This window comes from Centroberyx affinis, unplaced genomic scaffold (assembly GCF_046629955.1).
Source record: "Centroberyx affinis isolate AG114_WGS23_722 - 3 ecotype Tasmania unplaced genomic scaffold, CSIRO-AGI_Caff_v1 ptg002023l_1, whole genome shotgun sequence".
Classification (NCBI taxonomy): Eukaryota; Metazoa; Chordata; class Actinopteri; order Beryciformes; family Berycidae; genus Centroberyx; species Centroberyx affinis.
Genome location: NW_027280362.1, coordinates 41,159 through 66,350, shown reverse-complemented (window position 1 = coordinate 66,350; position 25,192 = coordinate 41,159). Strand labels below are relative to the sequence as shown.

General features: G+C 41.4%; 1 protein-coding gene across 2 annotated transcripts in view; it reads left to right on the top strand.

Annotated features, from left to right (window-relative positions):
- The window catches only part of ptprfa (protein tyrosine phosphatase receptor type Fa), a 205,681-nt gene that overhangs the window by 168,118 nt on the left and 12,371 nt on the right, over window positions 1-25,192 (top strand). Inside the window, exons 21-28 of one of the 2 annotated variants that reach the window (XM_071531030.1) lie at window positions 1,743-1,754; window positions 5,217-5,329; window positions 9,413-9,445; window positions 12,058-12,155; window positions 18,573-18,696; window positions 19,480-19,655; window positions 23,889-24,008; window positions 24,609-24,763. In XM_071531030.1, coding sequence (XP_071387131.1) covers window positions 1,743-1,754; window positions 5,217-5,329; window positions 9,413-9,445; window positions 12,058-12,155; window positions 18,573-18,696; window positions 19,480-19,655; window positions 23,889-24,008; window positions 24,609-24,763 — 831 coding nt within the window. The remainder of the gene's footprint in view (window positions 1-1,742; window positions 1,755-5,216; window positions 5,330-9,412; window positions 9,446-12,057; window positions 12,156-18,572; window positions 18,697-19,479; window positions 19,656-23,888; window positions 24,009-24,608; window positions 24,764-25,192) is intronic. The other variant, XM_071531031.1, reaches the window with a different exon arrangement.

Below are 25,192 nucleotides of genomic sequence, written 5' to 3'. Positions count from 1 at the left end.
TTAAATGGCAGTTATTTCTAGTAATTAGCATGATAACAGTACTACATTAATGTAGTATGTTGTGCAATCATTACTGAATGACTAAAGAGTAGAATCAGTGTAATATTGAGGTATCAAGCCTGACATTACTTGGCAGTACAGTTTGCATGATGTTATCTAGTACTTTCATAATAGGTATTGGAAAGTGTTTCCAGAGCATTACATAGTAATTATTCAGTAATGATTGCACAACTTACTACATTAATGTAGTACTGTTATCATGCTAATAACTACTTGCTTTCACCAGAAAATTTTTTATGAAAATAATTTTTTAAATGGAGGGGGAAAGAAAGGGGAAAGGAAAAACGTCACTGCAGTATTTGATGTTACTGGCTCTACCTTTTTCAGTTCTTCTCTGATGTTTTCTTTCATTTAAATTTCAAGTTCTGATAAATCTCTTCCATATTTGGGGCAACAAAACAGAGAGAGCTCTCTCAAATTCACTCTACTTTCAGAAACAGATATACAGGGCTGAACTCAGCTGAACTGCTACTTCATGTTTTTTGTATTTCAGGTTTAGACTCCTTTGGCTTTTAGGGAGTATTCAGAGCGGCTCTCTTGTACGGATAAGCCAGCCAATTTGTTGGTATGAGGATAGGGAGAAAAACAGGGCAAAATCAATAAAGTGATCCAATTTCACATGCTTACATCTCTGATAGTGCTTGGCTTGAAAGTGCTCACCAGTGGCAATTCATATGTAAATTTGGGAAGTTACTTTCAAAATGTAATGCATTACACATTACTGATTACCATCTTAAAACATGACCTAAACAGTAGCTAAATCCTACTAGTCAAACCTAGTAAGATGATCTTATTACTTTTAGTTTCTTTGGATTGCTTTGCCTCTGAAACCCATAAAACCAATAAATGGACAATTTGTCTCAGTTTATAAACTGTCATTTGAATTGCCTCATTATGATAATTTACAATAATGATGCAGCCATTATAATGCATTATCTCAAATGGTGTAAAATGACGGTTGTGTCTGTTATCTCACCATAAAAATGCCTTTGTCACCGTCTCTGAGAATGTTAACTTATCTTATCTGATTACCGTAACTTTAATGATTTCAGTAACTATAATGGAATACAGTTACCAATATCTATAATCATATCACTCCAAGTCAATTACTTCCCCAATCCATTCCCCACCAGCTCTGGTTATATGATACAGAGCACTTTTTGCTTTCCAAATAGATGGCTCCCTGAATAAAGGTGACAACAGCCTGCATGGATATGAGATAGACAAATATGAACCAGCTGGGATTCTGAGCTTTGCAAAAGCTGCTCGAGTGAAACGGAGCAATGTAAATTATGGTTCACATAATACAGATGCTGGATGCCTAAACACAACATTTCCCTCACCTAACGTAGAGTTGCAGAGTGTGCCGCCAGACCAACATTCAGGATAAGAACCAAGTCCTGAATACCCATGAGTGCAGATTTTGACCCTAAAGCTCCTTAACGGTCACTGGTATCTGAATCAAGCTGCAGGCTGAGAGGGTGGAGGGAGGTAGGGGTGAGGAAGAGGAGGAAGGCGAGGAAGAAGAGGAGAGGTGTAGTTAAAGGTGTAGTAATGTGCTCAGTCAGTTGCAGTGTGTGGCCTCCCCGCTGCTGACAGCGTGTAAATTAATCCTTCCTATCACTCTTCCTTTTTCTCTCTATTCCCTTTGCTCACTGTCTCCCTGCTTTCTGTGGACGCAGCAAACAAGAAAGGTTAGTACTTCTCCCTGTTTTTACACCATGCCCCCCCCCCCCCCCCTCCCCCTCCTCCTTGTTTAGCTGTCGGGCTGCCTCTGCACATCCATCCCCGCTGTGTAAAATGTGCTTTCGGGTCAGACGTCTCCATGTTTTCTGACAGCAGTGATGTGAAGTGACAGATGCTCGTTGTTTCTGTTACACTGTCAGAATCACACCGCAATGCCATCTCTCTGAGCCGCTCCTGTCTTCAAGCATTTTTTTCCCTGAGACATATCTGGTTCAATTGACAGTGTGTGTGAGCATGTGTGTTTTGGAGTGCGCGCGGGCGCATTTCAGCATATGTTTATTGCGCGCGCGAGCGTGCGTGTGTGTGTGTGTGTGTGTGTGTGTGTGTGTGTGTGTGTGTGTGTGTGTGTGTGTGTTTCCCTGCACTCCCTCCGACAGCTCGGAGTGCCGAGTTCACAAATCCTGTTGATCTTCCTCTCAGAATAATCCTCCCTCAGTGGTTTCTTCACCCCGTAACCCCTCACACACCTGCAGCTGCGCCTGCAAAAACAAAAGCCAAACCTGGAATTTCAAGTCACGATATTACCTAGAGGCAATAACTAAAATAACAAAGACCTTTTCACTGTTGTTTAACACCTTGCATGTTCTTGGTTTGTCTCTTCTAAGTTCAGAGTAGGCTACAAATCACTGATACAAACAGCAGCTATGCTAGCATAGCAACGCTAGCATAGCATTACCTGTCACACTAATAGCGTGACAGGTAGGAAGGTTGCGTTTTCCGTGTGCAATTTTTTTTTGTATGTAGAAAAAGCTGCCTCAGCTGCATTTTGTGCTGATAACAAAGTGGGTTTGTTACCATAATGACTAGCTGCTGTAACTGCCACTATCATCACAGCAGTACAACCCTCAAACCCTCAGTAGAAACTCAAAAAACATAATATAACAACTACTACCAACTTTACTACTGCTACATTCTCCATTTTCAACACACAGCAACAACTACTACCACTACTTTATCCATTTTCATTATGGTTGCTGTCCTAAACTGTCGAGTAGTGCCAAACCCCGCCTCCTCTTCTTTGTGATTGGTCGGTTGCATTCTCTTCATTTTGATTGGTCAATCCATGTTATGTGGTCTCCTCTAAAAGTTGCATTTTTTTGAAAGCTCTCCGCTCTGCCTAAAAAAGAACCGCAGTGCTTTTTCCAAAGTGGACGCTTTCCCCCTGCAGCTGCTCCCCATTGACTTTAATGTAATAAAGGTGCTGGCAGTTGACAAAAGAGGAATACTGGGAACATGGCTGAATGCACTTCAGCACTCAGTAATTCACTCAGAGGCACTTAGGCCAGGTACCAAGAATTTTCGAGGCAGAAGTAACACGGTAACATTAAGACAAGCAGCTCGCATGCTTGTCTTTTGCTTGGAGACACAACAGGCAGAGTGGAGAGCTGCAGCTGCCTGCAGCACCACATGCCCTCAACTCTGCACCGCTGTCATTAGCCAGCTTTGTTGACACCAGGCTGGTTCACTAATTGCTCAGCCTGTTTGTTTTTGCACAATCATAAAGGGAGAAATTAGAGGTTTTAATGAGCAAAGCCCACAACTGTATCACCGCTTTCCATCCAGCTGTGGAAACACTCAAGCGGGGGCGCTATGAAAATTCACTCATTATCTACTCATGTCAATCGAAATACCAGGGAAGGATGTATGTCCACATAACACAGTGTTAGCTGGTTCAGGTCCATGGTAGCCTTCTCCAAAACATGTTCTTTAGAGGTCCAAAAAGGGCAAAAAAATTACCATAAAATTACTCCAAACACCTCATGCAGCATAATCCAAGTGTTCTGAAGCCAAACAATTGCACTGTGGGTCCAAAATTCCAGTATTCACCTCATTATCTCCCAGATCTTCCCCACTCACAAAGCTCTGGTCGCTCTACAGCGATCTGGTGGAAGAATCTCGCTGCCTTCATGTGCCCCTTATGAGCTCCTGCTTCTGAGTTTTACAGTCGTAAATACAACTCTTCGCGTATTCAGGTACTTTGTAGTCAAAAATAACAAAATGGACCCTGAAGCGAAAGAGGAGAATATTCCCATCAGTTTTGTAATTGATATTTTAATACATTTATTGGCTAATAACACCTGGACACCTGACACCTGGAGTGTCACGCATAACAAAGAATGAGAATGTCACATTTTGGCATGTTGGGTATCATGTAAAATTAAACTTTTTACAATTTTATTGGCTCATTCATTCATATTTCTGACAGCATTTGAAGGCAGATGCTGCCTTGTTTGTTACTGTAGGCTGACTGTTGGCGAGGTGCACAACAAGTGTGGAAAATCATTGGACTTTCTGACCCACAGTGCAATCATTTGGCTTCAGAACACGTTTTTTTATGGATAATTTATGGAATTCCCTTTATGGAATTCCAAAGAACATGTTCCCGGCCACTTCTGTTGTTTTGGAGAAGGCTACAGAAGTATTCCTTTAAAGGGGAGTGGCAGCCAACAGTAACATACTGTGAAATTCACTTCCTTCCATGAGTTACACTGATTTGATTGAAGACGGGAGGCCTCTCAACAGGGGACATCAGTCTTTTCTTTTTTTATCTGAACATGAACATGACCATCCAACAGTATTTCAGTATTTCACAGTATTTTATTAACCTACTCTGCCCTACTTCAGCTATAATATAACTGCCATCTACTTGTACCATTGTCATGATTTACAGTAGCCATTAATTGGGATCAAGATTTCACAACTTCTCTATCAGTAATTCAGCCTTTTTGGTAGCACATGCTGCTTCCAAAATTATACAATATACAATATTACAATATTATGACAGAATGGGAGCAGTGTAATGTTAAGGGTTACTGAAACTTAGGAAAGGTTAGTTGAACAACCCTGATATCTTCAAAAAATGATTAATTTAATACCAAATTTTGGTTCACTCAATCAAATCAGTTAACCAGTGTTAAATTAACAATACATTATAAGATATAGGGGATCTAGCCGTTGGACCCTTTGTCATGCAAAACTCCACTTTATTTTCCAGTACGCTTTCCAAAAATGAACGTTGTGTCACCGATAAAAGCCAACTAACTGCTTATGGAGTAATTTTCAACTTTGTGTCACACTAAATTCACTTCAAAACAGCCTCCTAACACAGAGATGGCTCAACCTGCCCCAAGTTGAGCTAAAGTACCAAGATCTGTTCTCATAGATGCACAAGATTCAATATGTGTGTTTATGTGTTCTTGTACATCTATCCAGTTTGACTTTTAGACCTATGGAGAGCTCAGTTTTGTTGGTCCTCACTTCTCCAAGAGGTTGGTTTTGGTGTTAGTTGTTGGGTTTAGGGTTAGGATTAGTAAGAAGAGAAACGAGTAGAGAAAGACAAGTGTGTGTGTGTGTGTGTGTGTGTGTGTGTGTGGTTACCTCCTCTCATCACACCTCCTCTTCTGCCCCAGGAAACGAGCCTCTCCTTCAGCCAAGGACGAGCACATGGCGGGGGTCAAGGACTCACTGCTGGCCCACTCCTCCGACCCGGTGGAGATGAGAAGACTCAACTATCAGACACAAGGCATGGACACACACACACACACATACACACACACACACACACAGAGACAACCCTCCAAGCGACCATGATCTCATACTTATTCATACAGAAACACACACACACATACAAACATGCGTACAGGGAGACTGATGTCCAAATCATTTCTCTATTATACCCCCTAAGGCCACACAGGTTGTGACACTATTAATATTGACTGACTTTTACTGAGGTTTTTGTTTCTGGCCTTATATCTGCATCAGCACATAAACACTTTATTTATAGCTTTATAATACATCGATGAAGACAAAGTGATAGTAACGGATACAGAGTGGGCAAAGTGTGTCATTCAAGCAGAAAAATTGAGCGACGCATACGGTAGAAATGACATAATATCGCAAAAAGTTAATGTCAGCAGATACACCCCGAGGCTGGGGCCACACCAGATGACTTTTAAAAATCCTAACCGATTTTGAAAACGCATTGCATCACACACATAAACAACAGACTTCACAGATTTGGAGTCTCTCAGTGGTAAATCTGCTCGCTCTAAATGCTTAGGCAAGGACTGGGCATAAGGCACTTAACCATGCAAGTGTGCTAGTGCTTTTTTGGGTGCTCAGGGGGGTCTGCATTATTGGAGTGGCGTAGAGCAACAGTAAATACACACATGCTCACACGTCCAAACTACCATCTCAGCGGTACATCCTCACAGACGCATCCACAGACTCCGCTGGCACTGACCAACACGCAGAGCCCGGCTGTTATTGACCTGGGCTCATCCCCAGCCCCTAATAACTGAGATTATCCTGCCGACTCACCTCATTGTAAACTTGGCTCTCATTGGCTGTTGGCGGTCTTTCATCCACCACACGCCACAGGATTTGTTCAGGACCCTGCAGATGTTATATAGTAAATATTCAGCATGGCAGCTTAGTTCAGTCTGTTAAAATTGAGGCCCAGATTCACTAAAGGCTTGTGCAGGGAAGAGCACACTATATCACCACAATGACCAAATCAGAATGCCATGCTGTTCACTAACTGTGCACAATGAGTGACAAGCTGGTCAAAAAAAATAAAGCCTCTTTGCCCCAGTCATGGTCATGCATACAGTGTGTAAATTATATGTAAGTCTCATTCATTTGCCCACCTTATTTGTAGGTGAGGCCATGCAAATCGAGATTGTGCCCTACTTCACACCAACTCTCCCACATTAAATGCAATCCTTTGAAAGGTGGAATAAAGACTTTACGCAGAGAGAAGATGCAGACATCATCGATAGCAAGTGAGGAAGCGAGGCAGAGGGTTTTCCCTCTTAGAAACTGAAATCCAATCAGCAAACGCTCCAATTATAAAGGGGCTTTAGGGCGTAAGGTTGCCAGCCTTGGTGGATTAGTCTTACAGCTAAAACACGCAATTTGTGCTCGCAATTACTGATGAAGGGGCTATTTGCTTGTGCAGTGCCTTTTTGTTTATGTCACACTTGATTTGCATACATTTCTTAGCTCGAGTGGCTGAAGCGCAAATAAAATTCGCAAATTGCGTGTATGCAATCTTAGTGAATCTGGACCTGAAAACCTCTCATAATACCACATAATCTTTGCCAATCATTGGTCCCGACCAAGCCTTCGATAGAGATTTCTCCTCTGAGTTGTGGGATGGACAAATATGGTGTAAATCATCTAGTGTGTCCCCAGCCAAATCTGTAATTTTGCTCAGGAGATAGAAAATTCCTGTATTTGCTGGTTCCTTGTATGTTCCAGCCTGTCAGAAAGTCAAGTCAAGATGTAGTTACTAGCTCAGTGTTGTCTTCTCACATCCTCCCACACTCCTCTGATGAGTCATAGGAAATAAGTATAATTTGCTGTGCAAAGGAGTCAATGCTGTATATTGTGACTCTAAGCACAGTTCTTGGAAAATAATAGAGTAATCCTCGGTGTTCAGTTCAAATGGGGGCAGAGTGCACTGTGAATTTAGAGGCGGGAAACAAGAGATAAAGGCAGCGCATTTGGGATGTCAGAAGCCCTCCCTCCAGTCTACTTGTTGATGGGAGCTAGACTGACTGACCTGCAAAGGTATTTATGCGCTGTGGAAGTGGAGAGATTTACGAGTCTGCCAAGAAATTAGAAAGGCAAGAGTCACAGGAGACGACTCTCTCTCCGTCTCTCTCTCCGTCTCTCTCTCACTCTGTCTGGCTGTCTCACTATCTCTCTGTTAGGGTTAGACAAAACGGCAGGTTTGCAGGTTTTGCCTCTGATATGATGGAGGTTCCTCCCTGACAACAGCTAGTGAATTTATTTTTATTTCAGATGTCTGACCAGAGAAGTAATTCTAGTGTGATGTGGGAGGATTTGTCTCTGCTGCTTCAGGGTTGTCAGTCTGGAAAACCTGCAGTGAAGCCTGCCTCACTCTGCCTTAAACATCAATATATCATTGATAAATGAATTGCGATACCTTGGTATAATTACCGTAACCAAAGGAGACCATGGTGGAGATGATTGGTCATTGACACACGATGTAAAACAGTGTAGAGGCTGGTAGAAGCTACCAGTTTTCACTGCAATGGTCTCGTTTGGTTAAGGTAATTATAGTTGAGTCTCAAATTAATGTTGTAATGATTTATTGATTTTAAAATGCTACGCCTAGCACCTATAAGGAGCCCAACCACCTCAAAGAATTTCATTAAACTGGGTTTCAATGCCGAGTTTTAGTGTCCCATGATGGTTTCAGAGGCTTTTCCATCCTGACAAGAAAAAAAAATCTTGGGGGAAACATTGAATACTTGTAATTTTTTGGAATGTTCTTGGCATGAAAATGGTCAACTTTAAAGATACTGAATATCAGCATAAAATATTGGCAGCTTTATTCCAAAAATAGATGTATTGGCGCATATGAATCAAACCCTCCTATCTATCGGCTTCTCTTTATATCTGTCTTTATATTCCCTCTGTCTCTTCTCCATCCCTGTCCTATCTCTCTCGCTCATGTCTTCTTTCATCTCCTCTACGCCCTTCCAGCTATCTCTCTTTTCTCTTTCTTTCACCTCTCTATCAGTGGGAGGTTTAAAGTCACGGTTTGTCATTGTTTTCTTTTTTTTCTTCTCCCTATCAGATGGGCTGCGTTTACGTCTGTTAACAGTGGGAGGGGATTCGGCAGATGTTGTTTACACCAATATATGTTCATCATCTCATTTGGCTCCGACCTTTGTTCCCCCTTCAGTGAAAGCTCACCGGGTGGCCTAGTTCCCTCTGAAAGTTACTGTTCGTCTGCAACATATGCTGGTAGTTTTGATGTCCTGCAGGAACCTTTTATTTCGATTTTTACCTGTTTTGTTTTCGTACCTTGACTGACAGCTGACATCATCCTCACCCATGTTTTTTGCAAGTGTTTCCGGACCATAGGATGAAGTCAAAACTTTGATAATGCACTGTAAAATGCTAAATTCCTGCAGTGTTTCTTTTGGAGATGCAAATTTTGCAAAAGGACATTGACAATGCGATGTTGAAGATGAATAATGTGTAGAGGTGTTTGACTGGGCAGTATGGGACAGTATTTCAGAGGGAACTTGATGAAAAATTTGAAGGTTTACAGCTCAGAACTTGAATTGATAGAATAAATAAAATAAACGTTCCTGGATGGTCAGAGCGGCGGCCATTTTTATGTGAACCGTTGGACTAGCAAGTCGCTGAGCTGAGAGGTTTTACAGCAAGAACCAAAGCAGCTTCTCTGTCTCCTTGCTGCCATGGATTGCTAACATGCTAATGTTAGCTAGACGCGCTAGAGAGAGAAGTACAGCGTTTGATAAAGCTACGTTAGCCTCGTCGCTAACGTTAGCTTCCAGTTGAGTTTTGACAGTTTGCTAACAGACTCATCTGCACAGTTCTCAAGCAAGTGTGACACACTTTACAGCCTTAATGCCCAGACTTGTGTTGTCACCATGTTTCTGCGGACACATTAGCTGCGAGAGAGCCGGTGCATATAGCATACTGTGAACACACTCCACTACACAAGTGTATATTCAAGCATACAACTCCTTTCCCCAGTGCTTCCCCCTGTTCTTTTCTGTCTCTTATCTGCTATTTGTTTTGCCCCGTCTTTCCCCTACAGGTTCCAGTGCCCCCAGTTGCCCGAACACTCCAAGTTAGTTTTCATTCCTCTTGTGTTTCATTCATGTCTATCCCCATCCCCCGCCTCCTTCCCTTTCTGTTTTACACTGCAGTCGTTTGAATTTGAGCCCTCTCTTCTAACCCCTCCCCCCATCCCAGCATATTCTATCGGTCTATATATGTCAGGAAAATCCTTGCAATCAAAATTGGTCGTACAAACCTTGAACTCGATGTAGAAAGTGTTTCAGCTCTCCTCCTGGTCCAAACTTTACTTGCTTGTAGAGGGGTCGCTGGCCTCGGTGAGAAGTGACATCCACACAAACCTACGCAAAACTGTTTTGTCATGCTCCAGGCCATTGAGACTGAGGATTTTGTTTCTGCCATAATCGCTATGTCAAGAGCTCTTTGTCAGCTAGGGTCTATCGATATGGCAATGATGTTAATTGAGGCCAGTCACAGATCGATTCTTTCGCTCATTCTGTGCATTCAAATTGAGATTGGTTTGGGATTTGTCATAAGACTGAGGTCCAAAACTTGAAATGAGGGCAGTTTTATAACTGTGTAAGCATATTTTGAGGGATCCTTTTGCGATCAAATACTGTAATATGGAGTCAAGTTGTATTTTTACAAGTCCCAGGTTTGTATATATTCTGCAGCAATGGTCTCTTACTAGTGAAATGCATTATTATACACCCCAAAACCAGCTATAGTGCAATTATAGTACTATTATTCAGTATATCATCATATAAATACCCAAATAAGACACATTTTAGAACAACAGATAATGATACTAAACAGGTCTGGTTCTAGTGCCAAACCTGCTGCCTTCCAATGGTACCGAAAATCTCAACGAGCTCAAAACATTTAACATGGAACGCTACTAGCCAAAACATAACCTGGCAAAGTGGGTCACAGGCCACAAAGTGTGACTGAACATTCATAGAAATTTTACAAATATTAGCTTCTTAGGTCCTATGCCTCCATGGTGTTTCGAGGAATGCCTTGTAATAGGAAATTTATTAGGGAATTTAATTTAATCAAAAATGCCACAGTTTCAAGAACCACAGTTTTTCCATGAACAAGTTAGCTAACTGGCAAACTTGAAAGGAATTTTTGATTAAATACAAATATAAGTGGCAATGAATTATGCATCCATCCAGAATGCCATCCATTTTCTATCTGTGTAATCAATTAGCATCAATTAGCCAGCTAAATTGTATACCTCTTTATTCTCACTGCTGAGAACCAACTAACATAATAGTTAAAGCGGACAAATGGCAAAAAAAAAAAAAAAATACAAGAGATACATTCTTTATACAATTGTACAAAAAAAGTACAATGATATATGTCAGTTTGCTGTTACAGGGAATAACCGCAGCTTTATTATAATAAGAAAATGCAGCCAGGCTTATATACTTTCTCTAGAATCAAGTTTTACAAGCCTTTAACTCGTCCGTCAATATATTTGTCACATTAAAGTTTCTTCTGGTGCATAGTGTATAACTGGATCACAGTAAAATACAATTATTATCAGGCAGAAAAAAAAAGTTTTTTTTCATTGGTGGTTTGTGGTAGGGGCTTTTGTGGCATATTTTTTTTTATTATGTGAATGTTTGTAAATGTAATCAAGATTTGATAAAATATCAGTCGTACATCAGTATAATATGTGTGAAAATAGATTGTCTCTATTCCTCACAGGGGGCAATTGACTTCACAAAATGATGTTAAGCATTGCGTAGTCTGCATTCGATAATAATGGTCATCATTATAAATCTATAATAATACCTTCATCACCCACAATAGCATCACACAATAGAAGTAAACACTAGAAACCACCAAAAATGCAGGAAGGCACTCTTGATGAACAAAAGCCTGTCATGTCTTTTTTTCCAAGTGAAATTAAGTCTAGAATCGTGTGGAAATCAATTCATCAGGGTCTTTCAAAACATGTGTTATGTTGTCGAGTGAACTTCCACGTCTTGTGAGTGCGGAAAAAACAACAATCCGAATCAGTTTTATTGGCCATTATCCTACATGGCGGGTTGATCGCGTAAGTCACGTTAAACATAACACAACACAAAATTATTAAAAGTAGCATAGAAAATATTCAGAAGTAGAAATGTAGGGAATAGGTTTCTTTTAGGAGTAGTATATAAAGAAAGTATAAGTAGCATATGAATAATTTAAAGCAGAGCATGAGCAGTTTGACCAGTTTATTGATTATGCTGATGTGCAGTATGTCTCTAGCTTATGTAATCAGTTTACAGAGAGGAGACTTTTTAATCTTTGTAAGATGCTGTCGATACTCGTACACCCTGTCCTCCCACCCTGCAATCCCTCCCACTCACCTATCCCGCTCTGGGCTTTATTCAACCAATCAGCATGCTGGTTGACGCTCACATCCCCAGTGTGGCTACAACACGCTGTTGAAGAGCACTACGGTCCTACGTCATCCCTCTGCTCACCACACAACACCCTCACCTTCACCCCATGTCACTGTTAGCAGTTAGCTCTGTGCCTTCAACATGCATCTGCACTCTGGTCTGGTTACATTATCCACTTTGAGTATGCGTGTGTGTGTGTGTGCGTGCATGTGTGTGTGAATGAATGAATGCATGGTATTTACCACTCTACTTCTCTGTGCAGGGATGAGGGAGCATCCTCCCATCGCCACCTGTGACCTGGCAGACCACATAGAGCGACTCAAGGCCAACGACAGCTTACGCTTCTCTCAGGAGTACGAGGTAACTCTCCTTGGACTTTCAGGTGGCGCAATGCATCCGACACATTGGATCTACTGTGTGCTTACATAATAGCTAGCTATAGCCAGTGCATCTGGTCAGCTAACCATCACTGTCGTGTTGTTAACACGTTTGATTACCCAGTTACTAACGTTAGCAGCATGTTAATATTAACATTAGCTGATTTGCTAAATTAGTCTGCTGGTTAGTGACTGGGGTTTGTTTGAATCCCTGAATGACTTCTGGGAGCGGGAAGTGAATGAGAGAGACTCTCACCTACAGTTTAGCAGGGTCCGACCAATATGAGTTTTTGAAGGCCAATACTGATATTTTTTTGATTGAAGCTGTCGATAGTCGAAATTTTGTGCCAACATTCAATATTTTTAAATAGGACAGTTCATACCAAAAAAGAAAGAAAGAACTCATTGTTTGCCCCATAATTTTATCTCAGAGTGGAAAAGTCTTTTGTCTCTTGTGTCTAAACAGCATTTAGACCATCAAGAGACATCAAAACTCTCCAATGAACTTCTTCTTGTGGGTTAGCAGCTCTTTAAGGCAGAGTGAGGCAGGTTTCACTGCAGGTTCACTGCAGACTGTTGAGTCAAATCCTCCCACACCACACTGGAATGATTTCTCTGGTCAGACCTCTGATATAAAATAAAAATAATAATAAAAACATATTGACTAGCTGTAGTCTGGAACCTCCATCACATCAGAGGTGGACAACACTGACTGGCTCATATCCAATAATCAGCCTGATATATCGGTCTAACTCTAGCGTTGAGCACTTGATTTCCAACAAGTCCATTGGCCAACAGTAGAGGACTGTAGGTCATAGTGGGAAATCCAAATAACCTATGAAATAAATGCATGTATAGAGCTGGCTTACTGTTGCACACTTCAAGTTCAGGATTGGTAAAAAGGATGCCGCATGAATTCTATGCCTTCCTTCCAAGAATAATATTCCACTGCTCTTACCTACTGTAAAAGCCAGTGAGGGATTATGGCTTGTTGATGTCCTACAAAGGAAGGTAATTTGCATTTAAAGTGGTGAATTTCCAAGCGGATAAAGCAGGACAGATGGGTGCACTGTTTACGCACAGCAGAAGGAAGGGGGCATATTAATTATAAAACAGCAACTGAGTCAACTTTTCTGCCTTTCCCTATTTTTTACCCGATGTGTTGAGATGGAGAGAACTGTATAGAGACAAGTTGCTGTTATATTTGCTCGCCCGGTCGCCATTAAAAATTCAGACTGGAATGATATTTTGATGACCGTTAACCTCGTTTCAAACATGGACATTTAACATAAACCCACATGCATTTAACTAAATGTCTATTTTGCTGCTCTCCGTCTGCTTTGATAGCATACATTAGTGATTCAACCTATACCCAGTTTTCATGAAAGCTTTTACATTTGCCGTTCTAAACAGCAATCCTCAGGGAAATCCTCTAATATAAGAAGGTAGAAGACATATACATCTACATTGAATGTCTTTATTATACAGTATGTTGGGCCGGTGCCAACATTGAGTACAAGGGTTCATTTTTGTGCAACCTACTTTTGCAGGTAGTCTTTGCTAGTATTACGGTATGAGGCCCACAGTCACACCACTTGACTCCCAGGATGCACTGCAGGCGTCCAATATGGCACAACTCAAGCACTTTGATGTGGGGACTGTAGGTGACCCAGGTGTCGGGTCTCTCTCTCTCTCTCTCTCTCTTTCCCTCACTCTCTCGCAACACACACCCATAACCGTTCTTGCTCCCCTCTCTGTAACACCCCCTACACACTTAGACGCACACACTCTATATCCTCCTGCCTCCTGTTACATAGGCGCTAGCTATTAGTCTATTGTGAAAGCAGCGGGGCTTGAAATGAACGGCTGATAATGGCTGTGTTTAAAATGAGAACAGCTAGAGGATCTCACAGCTTGTTACATCTGATGGATAAGCCAGTCTGATTAGGGACTACACTGGATACTGCTGCATATATTGTATATACAGTATGTGTATGGCATTCACAACAGTTTGTATAATCCTCTGCACTCACACTGAGGTAGTCCTGCCTCAGAATAATTGTGTTTATTATATAATAAAGATTATAGTTAAAGTTACATCCATTATTTTATCCTTGTCAGATGGGTAAAAGCTGGCTTGCATACCAACCAGTGTAGTAAAACTTCTTTTTGGCTGCTAACGGAGCCCCAGGGCTCGTCAGCACGGAGTTATTGAAACACAATTTTATAGCTGTTGTCCTCCGCGTTGGCAAGGATTGGTAGTTTCTTGTTTAGCTGCTGGCTTCTCTATGCTGCTGCTGTTACTGATATCTGTTGCAGGTTGGACCGCCGCCCAGAGTCTATTCATTGTCTGCTTTTAAAAAGAAATAGAATCATGGGTTCAACGTGCACACACACGCACACACATACTTGTAAACAACAGCGTGATACAACAGAGTTGATTTGAAATAGTTGAGAGGGCGGCTGTCACACGAAGACAAACGCACACATATACCGTTAAGTACAGTAGTGTTTTACATTTTTAATTAATCAAAAATAAAGAGGAAAAAAAAACCCAAGCGATGGATGTAGCTGTTCTCCAGCATCGTTTTTGGGACGTTTATTCCTGTAATCTTTCTTTGTAATAAAAGTTGTAGAGAAGAGGAGGCTTCGAATGGCTGAAGCCAACTCGTCCATCTTGCACTTGTCAGGTAGAACTATTGTCCATGAAGCAAAATCACATCGGTAGGGAAGCAAGGAAGCGTGGGAATCTGATTGGCTGTTGACAGCTGATGGCCATGTTCAGTTCAGCTGTGGCCAACTTTTCTCAGCCAACAACCTTGGGCGCAGTGTGACTGCACTGTTACAGCGCTGGCTGTGCAGTGTGCTGTCCAAAGTTACCTACTATTTATGGGAACTGATGTTTTGGCTGAAGCAGACAGAGTGGTCGTATATCCAGGAAAAGCAAGTCAGAGATGGTAAATTCATGATTGAGGCTTGCAAACAGTGTTCTCCCCTCCCAGCTGGGTGTATATGCTCTGCAGTGACAACAGGTGTTAAACAGGGTTTTTATAGACAAATTCACCTCCTGCTCCCTAATTTGGTTTGCTCAATTACAATATCAACGGAACAATGGAGTCCCACTTGAAACAGCTGAGAGCCACTTGATGCTTTGCAGCATTTCTGATGGGTTTTTCCCCCTGCCGCATCTCCAGACAGCTGGCTGAAATAACAACAGAGTGGCACGGCACATGTCTGCGATGCACCAGGTGTATCGCAGACATGTGTGTGTACACATATGTATTTCTGTGCACAGTCTTGATTAGCGGAAATGAACGGGTGGTGTGCTTCTGTGAGTTTATGGTGCAGAGAAATAGTGCATTATCGTTCTTATTCCGAGCAGTGCTGAAGACTGAAGATCGCTACAGAACAGTGCATGATGCTACCTGTCTAACTGCTGACTGAAGTAGTAGCTGCTGCCAAAAAGTTAACTTTTCCGGAATCACGAAAAATATCCTCATTTGGTACCATGGGCATCATCGAACAATCCTGCTTTGCTGCTTTTTCACATTCCTATGCTATGGACTAATGATCTGCACATTTCTGCACATTTTCTGCATGTGAATCAGCACATATCTCTGGACACATTTTTGTACATATGCTATCTCCATCTATATTTATGTTCTGATAAGGATAATGATAATGAGAACAAACAATAATGCACATGCACCTTTGCACATGTATTTATGAGGAGTTTCTGAAAAGGTGAACAGCTAGCAATGCACATATGCAAATCTGTAGCTATATGTTATCTACATCTGTAAACTGATTATATTTAATAAAATGAATACTTTTTTTTTTTACAAACATACATCTGCACATCTAGACACTTTCTGTACAATATGTATGAACTTCTATTGACCTGTTAATGCACATGAATACAATGCACATTTTGCACATCCTGTATATATGCTGTAAATACACATAAATTCACAAATTCATTTCTCATATCCTTCTTATTTCTGCTATGTTCTTGTATTGAAATTGTCGATTGCATATGCTTAAAATACTGGTCACGCTTTATTTGGATAGTCGAATGTTGATACTCAGCTTCAACTCAACTCAAGTGACTGTAATGTGTCAGTAAAAAGTCTACTGAGTTTCAAGTGATACTCAAGTGACAATTGTGTTAAAAGTAGTCTATAGATAAAAGAAGTCTATAGATATTCAGTGTCTTGGCACCAAATAGGCACAGGACACTTTGTTGAACATCTACTTTTTGTCACCTGATGGTTCAGTATCGACAGTGGACAAATAAAGTGTTACCCAAACACCAACACTTGCTTTACACTTACTTCCTTCTGCTGTATTTTAATATTTTGCTGCTGCAACAATTTCCCAATTTCTGATCCATAAATAAATGGGTTGTAATTCAATGGATTTACAATCTCCAAAGGTCATGGAATTTGAAAAGACACGAACGCAACATTTCAGCTCAAGTAAATACCTGAAAATCACCAACTGTTTTTTGGGGGATTTTTTTTGTGCTCTGACAGCAGCAGTAGGGTAAATGACAATGGCTGCCAGTGTACTGAGTGAGGTTTGCTGGTAAGGATCAGGCGAATCAGGACTCCTCAAATCGTGTCGTGAAGCAAAGTCTCATCTCGGTTAATTTGCCACCATGTGCCGAGTGCCAGCCCAGTGTCTCCGTCGTATAGAAACACACATGGTTGATGCCCCGGGTGTTCCTCTCTCTCTCTCTCTCTCTCTCTCTCTCTCTCTCTATCTCTCTCTGTCTTACCTGTTCTGTTTTTCGGCGCGGCGAGCGTGATTACACTGACATGTTCGGTAACTGATCTTCACGTCGACGGAGCACATTAGCGGTAATGTGAGTGATTTGTCAGCGCGACGCAGTGGAAGCTTTACCTAACAGGCTGTTAAATAAGATGTGCGCTCAACCTCTCTCTCCATTGTCATTATTATCAGCTGTAGACTTGGGGGGGGGTTGGGGGGGGGGGGGGGGGGGGGGTGCACAGCCGCCCAGCCAGTCAGGAGGAAAACCAGCAGGATATTACAGCCCTCGCAGCCACTTCGTTTTGCCTGCGCCTGTGTACGTGTGTGTATGGGTGTGTGTGTGTGTGTGTGCAAGACTGTTTGTTTTTCAGATGATGTAAGATAAGTAGTAGGAGCGTGAAAGGTCAATAATGAATAACAATCTCCAGCTTGTCATTATTCAGCTGGAACTGTGCCTGCAGTTCAGAGCCAGCGATCGATAGAGAACTGAGAGGAATCATCAAACTGCATAGTGAACGCCTGGCCGGCTCGTATCAGCACACACTCTCCCATCCCGGGGACATACGTGTGGATTTCCATCTCGCACGCACCATATAAAATCATTTAGTCGATAGCAGTGAAATAAATCGTAAAGATAATTTAGTACAGAAGCAATTCTTGTTTTTTTTTCATCTGTCAAAATGTAATGATTCTACATGTGGAAACCTAAAGAATCATTTCAAAGTAGTCTTGCCTTGCTCCACCCATTGAGCCACCCAAGGAATCGAATCACTAACTGCTCTACCCATTTAGATAAGATGAAACTTAAATGATCCCTGTGGGGAAATTGGGTTTGTTGTAGCAGCAAAAGTAATAGGATACAGCAAGGAAAACAATTGAATATATAGATGAAAATGGAATATAACCAAGAGTATTGCAAAAGGGGGTTATACAAACACACACACTCAACAATTTCAGTATGGAGACAAGTATGGATTACAGCATTATTACGCTGTGCCATTGCCCACCTCCTTCACTTTCTGTAGAAACAAAAGTCGCGCTCCAAATCTTGTGGGAGCAGAGACCTTTCCTCAGGGAAACTAGTCCTAACCATTTAGCTTTACAGCCACTGCAATTTCTCATTTTCTCAATTTTGAGATAATGCTAGCCACCTACTATCACTCAACATAGTGTATGCTAAACTGTTAGCATGGAGCACTGGGGACACATGGATGATTTTGGTATTGCATCACTTAATGGCTAAATTGACCAATGGGACAATCTCCCCAAAACTGGCTGTATTCCTTTCATTTCAGCATTGGCTCTCTCCTTGGCTAACAGGATACTGAGCTGGTAGGGGATGCCAGGAGGTGATTTTGTGACTCTCCAAACAGTCCAGGTTGGGGCTTAGGGATCATCAAGGGCTTTTCTTATTATAGAACCACAGACTGGAGGAAGGATGACGAATGAGTTTCTGTGTCACATTTATTGGTCTGGACTCTTCACCCCGAGCCCCGACAGGCTGTAAACTACAGAAACTAATACAGGCTCAATTGTAATAGATGGTTACGTGTTCTCACTCTCCTTCTCGCCTCACTCTCCGTCTCTGTCTCTCTCTCTTCCGCTCTCTTTCCCCTCTCTGCCTCAGTCTGTTGATCCAGGGCAGCAGTTCACATGGGAGCACTCCAACCTGGAGGTCAACAAGCCAAAGAACCGCTATGCAAACGTTATCGCCTACGACCACTCCAGGGTCATCCTCACGCCCGTAGATGGTGAGAGTCACGATATGTTCCCCTTCATCCTCTTCACTGTTATGGTCCACATCTTTACCCTCGATTAACTATTCCAAGTGTGTCATGTTCTGTCTTTAAAACACATTTTCCCTTCAATCGTATGTAAATAATCCCAACATTAATCATCTATTATACATCTGTAGTCTGATGGCTGTGCTTTATCAATAATTGTAACTAGTCTACAGTATTTTGTAACCCTATTCAGTCCCACTAATGACATCATTGCTTTTTCAGGGACACCTTGACAGTAGCTGCAAAATAGTTAACATTCTTAACCGTTCCTCATTAAAAAAAAATAACGAGGAGTATTCATTGGTTTCAATGTGGAATGTTAACAATGCTAATGAGCAGTTTGGAGGGAAGTTAAGAGATAAATGAAAAAGAATTTCTCACACAAGACAAGGGCGCAGCAGAGGAAAAATGACCAAAATTCAAAATGTCAAGGTATTCCTTTAAAGCGAGCTGCTGTCTATTAAAACAGACAGGAGGTTGGAATGCTTTTACCTTCTAGTGTTAAATAGTGTGAGGTTGGGTGCTCTTTGGTTTAAAAGGGTCATGTAATAATAATGTGGAAAATCCAGACAGATCCAACACACTCCAGTTTTTAGGGAGTTTGTAACTTACAATTACGACTTGCTAAATTTTGGAGTGCCTTGGATCTCTCTTTTTTCCACCTGAGCTATTTCCCCCATAATGCTCTGTGTCCGAGCGTGTGGACGGCTGCAGAGCTGCTAATGCTTTTTAACGGGTTGCTCGCTGCAGGCGTTCCCGGTAGCGACTACATCAACGCCAACTACATTGACGGCTACAGGAAGCAGAACGCCTACATCGCCACCCAGGGGCCGCTGCCGGAAACGCTGAGCGACTTCTGGAGGATGGTGTGGGAGCAGAGGACCAACACCATCGTCATGATGACCCGCTTAGAAGAGAAGTCACGGGTGAGCGTCTCATGCAGAATAATAACAAAGATGATAACGACTCTAATAATGATAACCTTGATTTGTAGAGCATGTATTGAATCGTAGTAACGCAGCGCTTACAAAGGCCAGCAGCAAAGAAAGCAACAAAGAAAAAAGAATAAAATGCAAAATGGCAAATGCATAGAATAATTAAGACAAGAATGAGTGAGTGAAACTATGTTAAGTGCTTAGTATATATACAATACTATATAGATGAGAGTTTAGTCCTCCGCCTGGACTGCAGAGGATCTCATAGGGGTTAAATACTCGAGAAACAGCTAGGCACTAGCCCAAAATAAATCTTACAGATGGTCAATAAAATGTTTAAGTCAATTTCAAATTGCACTGGTACTGAACACAGATCATAGATTTTTGAAGGACGATTCCAATACTGATATTGTTGGATTGAAACTGCCAGTAGCCAACATTTTGTGCCAGTATTGTATTATCTTTCAATTTGACCATTTTGACCAAAAAAAAAAGTATTCATTGTGAAGAAATGCAACCTGTTAGGCCTAAATAATGTCTTGAAACTAATAGGCTGCATTAGCATTATAATATAGTATATCAGAATAGTCTATTGGCATGAAAGATTAGGCACTTTATGTACACAATGTTTAAATAACTTTTACTGAGATTAGTCAAACTATTAAGTAAATATAGACATTTGAAAATGCTCCAATTTACCATTGACTTCCATTGTGTACATGACAGCCAAATACAAAATTTTGTGCAAAAATTTTTTTTTTGAGATATCATGAGCTGCATACAGGTCATCTCCAATATCTACTGAACACATCATTAAGACATTTACATGCACAGCTCAGTCAGGTGTGCAGATACAGCATATCCACAAGTCTTGTAGATCGTTTTTGGAAAAGAACATGAAGATGCCTGTGGGCAATTTTGGTGAAATTTGGACATAGAGTAAAAGAGTTAATTCGTTTTACAATTAAAAAAAAAAGTAAGAGCAATGGACTTCATAATTCACAAGTACTTGCATTTCCTCCATTTGTTAAAGTTTTAAACTTAACTAACTGCAAAGTTTCACGTATTTTCATTGATGGGAAGGCAGTTTTGCAACAAACATATTCATGCATAGTTGTGTGTAATCAATCAAAATGTCTCATTAGAATCAGTTCAGATCCCGTACATTGGAGATGGATGACACTGACTGGCGGATAGCCAATATATTGTTCTAACCCCAGTATCATACAAGCGCACTGACTGAGCCTGCAGTCACTCCAGTAGAACAGATGAGCTCGGCTGAGCAGCGGCATCACCCTGCTGGTGGACATGAAGTATGAGCCGTTCACATCCAGTCACATGGTAGAGGACTGCTAGCAGGGAAGGGACAGTGTATATGAGTAATGCTGTCAACCCTCCCTTACACTGTTAATATCCCCACAACCAAAGGGCACAATTGAGTGCCACAGCAGCGTGCAATTATTATTTGTGACAGAGACCGTCAGCCTCCTGCCAAAGCCAATATCACACATCTCTGGTTCAACCAGGGGTGCAGGGAATATTAGGTGCCCTCTAACCTCTGAGCAAGGTAATGGCTGCTGGTGATAGCCAAATACAACCTTTGTGTCCTCAATATCCTGCTTGGAGTGTGAGGGACGTAGCAATTCACATGTACCAGAATCAGTGCTGTCACTGTGAAAGCACAGATGGTTTGGAAAAAAAATATGTGATTACCTTTAAATTACTCTGAAAAATGTTTGAAGGGAAAAACACATCTGGAAATAATGGTTAATTGGGATTGGACAATATATCGAAATTCAACATATCGCAATATAAAAATATGACAATATGTGTGTGACAATAATAATCTGTTACAGATTACCTTTTGAAAGTAATCTTCCCAGCCCTGGGAGAGAAATACAGAGGAGAGACTACATCAGCAAGCCTCAGGAAGGTTTAGAGTTTTGTTTGTAGTGCAGAGCGCATGACTGCACCTGTCCAACTCCCTGATTCATAAATGAATATTTAAGCTTTTTCCCACCACCCTCATTAATATTTATGATCATCATGTTATGCTATGATGACTGACTTGACAGAAGTATCAAGCGCTCCAAATTTTGACCTAAAGGCCTGTCCTCCGTTAATGACTACTGATGAGAATACAACTAGACTGAGGAGACTTATTTTAATATCGTGTAGACTGAGTAGAACTAATAGTAGCTCACCTACCCAGCTAGTGCCATCCAGCTCGAGTTCAGCATTTTGTCATCTGAGACACAGCCGGCAACACACCAGGCCACAGCAGCCGGAGGACGTCATCACACCTCCCCGTCACTCGCTCGGCTCCCACCAACTTAATGCAGCGTTCACTAATGTCACCGGCTGACATTTACAGTCTTAGCTTATCTCGCTTTACCACTGGGAAATGTCTCATAACTCATTAAAATGTAATATGCGTCAAGGCAGTCAAACAAACAAAGCAACACTAAAGCATGTCAACCAACAATGGTGACTGGCTATAGCTGACTAACCAAGCTGAATACAAGCAAAACACCACCGTCACATATGACAACGAAAAGTAAAATGAAATCACCAACAATTGCTCAGTACTACAACTTAACATTACTGCTAACATACACAAGGGCTACTACACTATCGTTACATCCTCAACAAAGGATTAAGTCCACTTACTACGAAGAATAGTCCAACAAACAATATGCAAAACCTAAATCAAACAATCTAATATTGTAAAAGGACACAACAACACAGCTTATCAGGAAACCAGGGAACTTGAAATGAATCTTCTACTAGCTAGCTAAACACTTTCACAAGCTATTTGAATTGTAGAGAAAAGCTAAATGGAAAAATCAATCTGCTAGTGGAAAACTAGCATCAGTAGTAGCATCAGCTGGTCTATAAAGGTTACTACCACAGGTATTTCAGACACGACAGTTCAACAAGGACCTCATGAAAACACTTCAGCCTCTTAGACACATCATCACTTGGACATGCTGCGCCTTTAGCTCGCATTAAAAAAAATCTCATTAGCTAACAGATTTCTAGTGATTGCCTGTAACTCAGTGAGCTGTGTGTGATGTGTCCAGGTGGTGAACTGGACCCTTCACACCACTTTGACCAGCGGCCCTGTGGCCCCCGCACTAGGCTGCAGGCCTCCCCCAAACACACACACACCCTCCACCCGGGTCTATGGACCGTAAGCCCCCCATCTGTTATATCATCTGAAGCCTGGCCTACTGAGTCCCTCGGTCCCATGAAGCCAGCACTCATGTCCAACTGCCTGTCCCTGTCTCCCCTGTGTCCCCTGTATGTTTTGACTGAAGTATTATATGTTGCTACATTTTAACCCTTTGCACCCTGAGTTCCCCCTTAAATTTTCCCTTAAGTAGCTTCAAAGTTCTAAATAATACTTTTTCCATACTGTACGACAATGTTATATCCATATTCTGTATCTGCTCGTTCCAACGCTTCATTGAAGCTGTAGCTGCTCATTTTGAGTGAAATATTAAAACCCAAGACGGCATTTTTTTATGGCTGCACCATTTCCCTGTAATTAATCATGACATATTTGGCATCTTTGAAAACCTTGGGATCTTGACTAGAATTTAAAATAAAGTTCTGTGGGCTTGAACAAAACTGGACTGTGGAACATGTTTGTAATGATGATCACGCATGAGGACCTTAGGGTAGAAACAGCATCCATCACAGAGACAAATTTAGTAGGCAAAAAAAGTATCTCTCAATACATTTTCAATGAGCTTCTTTTTACTTTTACTGTAGATTTTCTCCCCATTAAATTTACTTCTACTGAAGCCAAGTCAAATCAAGTGAAATTTACTTACATAACCTTTAATCACAGTTACAGCCTTAAAGACCTTCACACGGCCACATATTTTAACACAATGAATGGATTCTCAATGAGAACAAAGAAGAACTCCCACAAAAACCTCATTAGGAAAAAAAAAGTAATATTTCAGCAGCAGTAAGATAGATTTTGGTGGTCTTTCCACCCCTACTCGCTCTTTTCTCTCCTTTCCACCACTCAGTTCTTCTCTCTCTCTCTCTCTCTCTCTCTCTCTCTCTCTCTCTCTCTCTCTCTCTCTCAGATAAGCAGGCCGTCTTCTTTCCCTTTCCCCAAATGTACAGAGATATCACTACAACAGTAGAGTTACTGTGTGTGAAAAACACTTCACAGTGTTTACGTGTGTGTCTCTGTGTATTGTGCAGGTGAAGTGTGACCAGTACTGGCCCAGTCGAGGCACAGAGACATATGGGATGATCCAGGTGACCATGTTGGACACTGTGGAACTGGCCACCTACAGCGTACGCACCTTTGCCCTCTATAAGGTGAGAACCATATGATTATGATTGTATGATATGTGTGACAACAAGGCAACTCATCTATTGGTGGTTTTCCATGGAAGAGCAAGATCTACAGAATGATCTTGGCCTCAAATTAGATAAATGAATGAAATCTATGTCTTGTTTAATGTTGTTGTGAATAAAAGTTTGTAATGTCAGCCAATTTTATCCATTGATATTGCTATACCAATGTAATTACTCAATGCTGAATGTGAATGTGCCTTCAAGGACCTCTTTGGAAATAAGTGTTTTCATTCATGCTTTCAAGTGCCAGTCTGCATTTCTGATGGAAATTAATGTTATTGAGATTCCCGCATCAATCTGTGTGTGTGTGTGTGTGTGTGTGTGTGTGTGTGTGTGTGTGTGTGTATGTGACCCTATGTGACTCTATGTTGTATCTGAGGCCATGAAAAAAAATCATGTCTTAAGTTTTGGTGTAAGTTTTTCGCACCTGAATGTCAAATGTAATGTGTCAGAAAATCTAGTCTCAGAAACTTTTTTTTTTTGTACTATAGGCAGGTTTGGGAGTGTTGATGGTACACGCCTATTTTGCTGGGCTTTAAATGTGTGTTTCTGCTGTAACAGAACGGCTCCAGCGAGAAGAGAGAGGTTAGACAGTTCCAGTTCATGGCCTGGCCTGACCATGGAGTGCCTGAGTATCCCACCCCAACTTTGGCCTTTCTACGCAGAGTCAAGGCCTGTAACCCCCCAGACGCTGGGCCCATGGTGGTCCACTGCAGGTAAACCACCACTCAAATCCAAAACACTGATAGTAGAGGAAGAAAACACTTTACTTTACCCAGGTTATGGTAGAAATGCTCTGATAAAATAGCACTGTGGTAAAAGCAAAAGCTCTCTGTTCAATATTCTTCTCAAGTAAAGTTATAGTATTTCCTATTAAAGGTGCACAATGCAATTTTCATAGGTTGGCGGCCCCAAATAGTAGCAGAGATAACTGTTTGAATTTTGATGACTTCAATACCCAGAAGTTCTGTAAGGTGATGTTAGTAAACTGCACACAGCACGCTCATGTTTACCAACCCGGCCGGTCTGTGATGCTTTATACCAAAGATACCAAACGGACAAAAGAGGCAAAAGATCTAATGTTGGTGAGTCCAGCTTTCTCTGGACAGAAATTGTACATTTGCTGTTTAGGAGACTTCTAATTT